Source organism: Bidens hawaiensis, unplaced genomic scaffold, assembly GCF_021521415.1.
Source record: "Bidens hawaiensis isolate Kalapana, Puna unplaced genomic scaffold, B.hawaiensis_p1.1 tig00000599_1, whole genome shotgun sequence".
Taxonomy (NCBI): domain Eukaryota; kingdom Viridiplantae; phylum Streptophyta; class Magnoliopsida; order Asterales; family Asteraceae; genus Bidens; species Bidens hawaiensis.
In genome coordinates, this window is record NW_027491036.1 from 5,890,355 (window position 1) to 5,892,421 (window position 2,067).

General features: G+C 41.0%; 1 protein-coding gene across 1 annotated transcript; it reads right to left on the reverse strand.

The window, feature by feature from the left end:
- Positions 1-249: 249 nt before the first annotated feature.
- On the reverse strand, positions 250-804 carry LOC143636775 (uncharacterized). Its single transcript, XM_077104286.1, has 2 exons — positions 687-804; positions 250-644 (listed from the first exon to the last, which is right to left on the reverse strand). The coding sequence occupies exons 1-2, from the start codon at positions 802-804 to the stop codon at positions 250-252; spliced, it is 513 nt and encodes a 170-aa protein (XP_076960401.1).
- Positions 805-2,067: the final 1,263 nt, after the last annotated feature.

Below are 2,067 nucleotides of genomic sequence, written 5' to 3' on the forward strand. Positions count from 1 at the left end.
TGAGAAGAGGAACAATTTTGAAACGATTTTCTGATTAATTCCAAAAGCAAAGTACATGAATTTAAATATGCATGAGAGTTAGAGTGCCACTTTCTCACGTCCCCTTATTCAATGAACATGCATGCACATTACCCCACTAAATTCTCCACTACTACCTAATATGCAGGAACAAAAATAACAATACAAAATGACTAATTCAATGCATGTGACTAAACTAACGGAATCCAACGTGTCATTTTCTTCTTGGGCTTAATCCCTTAAATTTGTTGGCTTCTTAGAAATTCTTTTGGGCATGTTGTTTAGAATAGGCCCAGTCACTGGCAGGCCCGTATCAACTACCTTCCCCTTCAGAATAAGCTCGTCCTCGAGCTCCAATGGAAACTCTGGAAATCTGGGGTGGAACTCCGAATAATCTTCCCATGTTGCTTCTGCCACATTGTGATTTTTCCATGCAACTAATATCTGTAACTTCCCTAGCTTCCAACGATGATCGATTACTTGTGTTGGGTTCATTTGATCAGCCTCCAATTCTTGATTGGTTGGCAGTGGAATTGGAGTAGGGTCTGACTTAGCCTCTCGCAAAAGAGACACATGAAACACCGGGTGTATTTTGGAATCAGGTGGCAATTCTAATCGATACGCTACTGCACCAACTCATTCAAGCACCTGAAATGGTCCATAAAAACGTTTTGCAAGCTTCTTGGTACTACGAGGTTCCACGAATTGTTGTCGATAATTCTGCAACCTCAAGAAAGCTTTATCGCCAACCTTGAATTCTTTGTCCAAACGATGTTCATTGGCCATTGTCACCATACGTTGTTGAGCTCGTTTCAAATTCTCTTTCAACATCGAACGGATTCGTTGAAGTTCCTAGAGAGTGTGGTCAATAGATGGAATGTTCGAATTTCCAGGTTGGTACACGTTCATGTCCGGAATTGGATAACCATAAAGCGCTTGAAATGGTGACATGTTGATTGAACTATGGTACGATGTGTTATACGAATACTCCACCAAATATAAACACTTGCTCCATGACTTTGGTTCTTGACCTACAAAACAACGTAAAAAATTTTGCAAACATCGGTTAACAACTTCGGTTTGCCCATCGGATTGAGGGTGGTACGCCGTTGAATACTTGAGTTTGGTGCCAATTTGATTGAATACTCCTTCTAAAACTGACTTAGGAAAATCGTATCACGGTCTGTGACAATGCTTCGCGGAAGGCCATGCAAACGATATATATTCTGAAGAAATAGTGTGGCTAACATCACAGCTCCATACTTGGGTGGAAGGGTAATAAAGTGGGCAAACTTTGAAAAACGGTCCACAACGACCCAAATCGCCGATTTCCCATTAGACATAGGTAGGTTTGTAATGAAATCCATTGATAAGTCTTGCCACACATTGGAGGGAATAGACAATGGTTGCAACAGACCATATGGTTTATGTGTAGGGTATTTGACTTGTTGGCATACTTGGCACATATGAATAAAACGCGTAACATCGTTTTTTAGCTTAGGCCAAACAAAATTAGTTGCCAAGCGTTTGATGGTGGCTCGTATTCCCGAGTGGCCCCCGGCTTGAGATGAGTGAAATTCTTGTAACAAAAGTGATCGAATTTGAGGCAAAAAGGGAACAAAGATTTTACCGTTGCTGTAGAGAATGCCTTCATTGAATTTGAAGAGATTTTTGCCATCATTTTGTATGAGTTTGTCTCGGAGAATTTTACCTTCAGTGGACTCATAGAAGGATTTTAAGGTAGTGAGCCATGTAGGACTTGTTACTGAGATGGCCAGAAGGTGGATTCGGCTTAAAGCGTCCGCGACACGGTTTTCTTTTCCGGGTTTGTAATGGATCTCGAAATCAAACCCAATGAGCTTTGTTGCCCATTTGTATTGTTCTGGAGTTTGTACTACTTGGGAAAGAAGATGCTTTAGGCTTCGTTGATCTGTGAAAATTTGAAATTTTCTCCCAAGTAAATATTGACGCCACTTCTTGACCGCTTCTGTAACGGCATATAATTCTCTAACATACGCGGAAGCGACTTGCATTCTTGGGCACATTTTC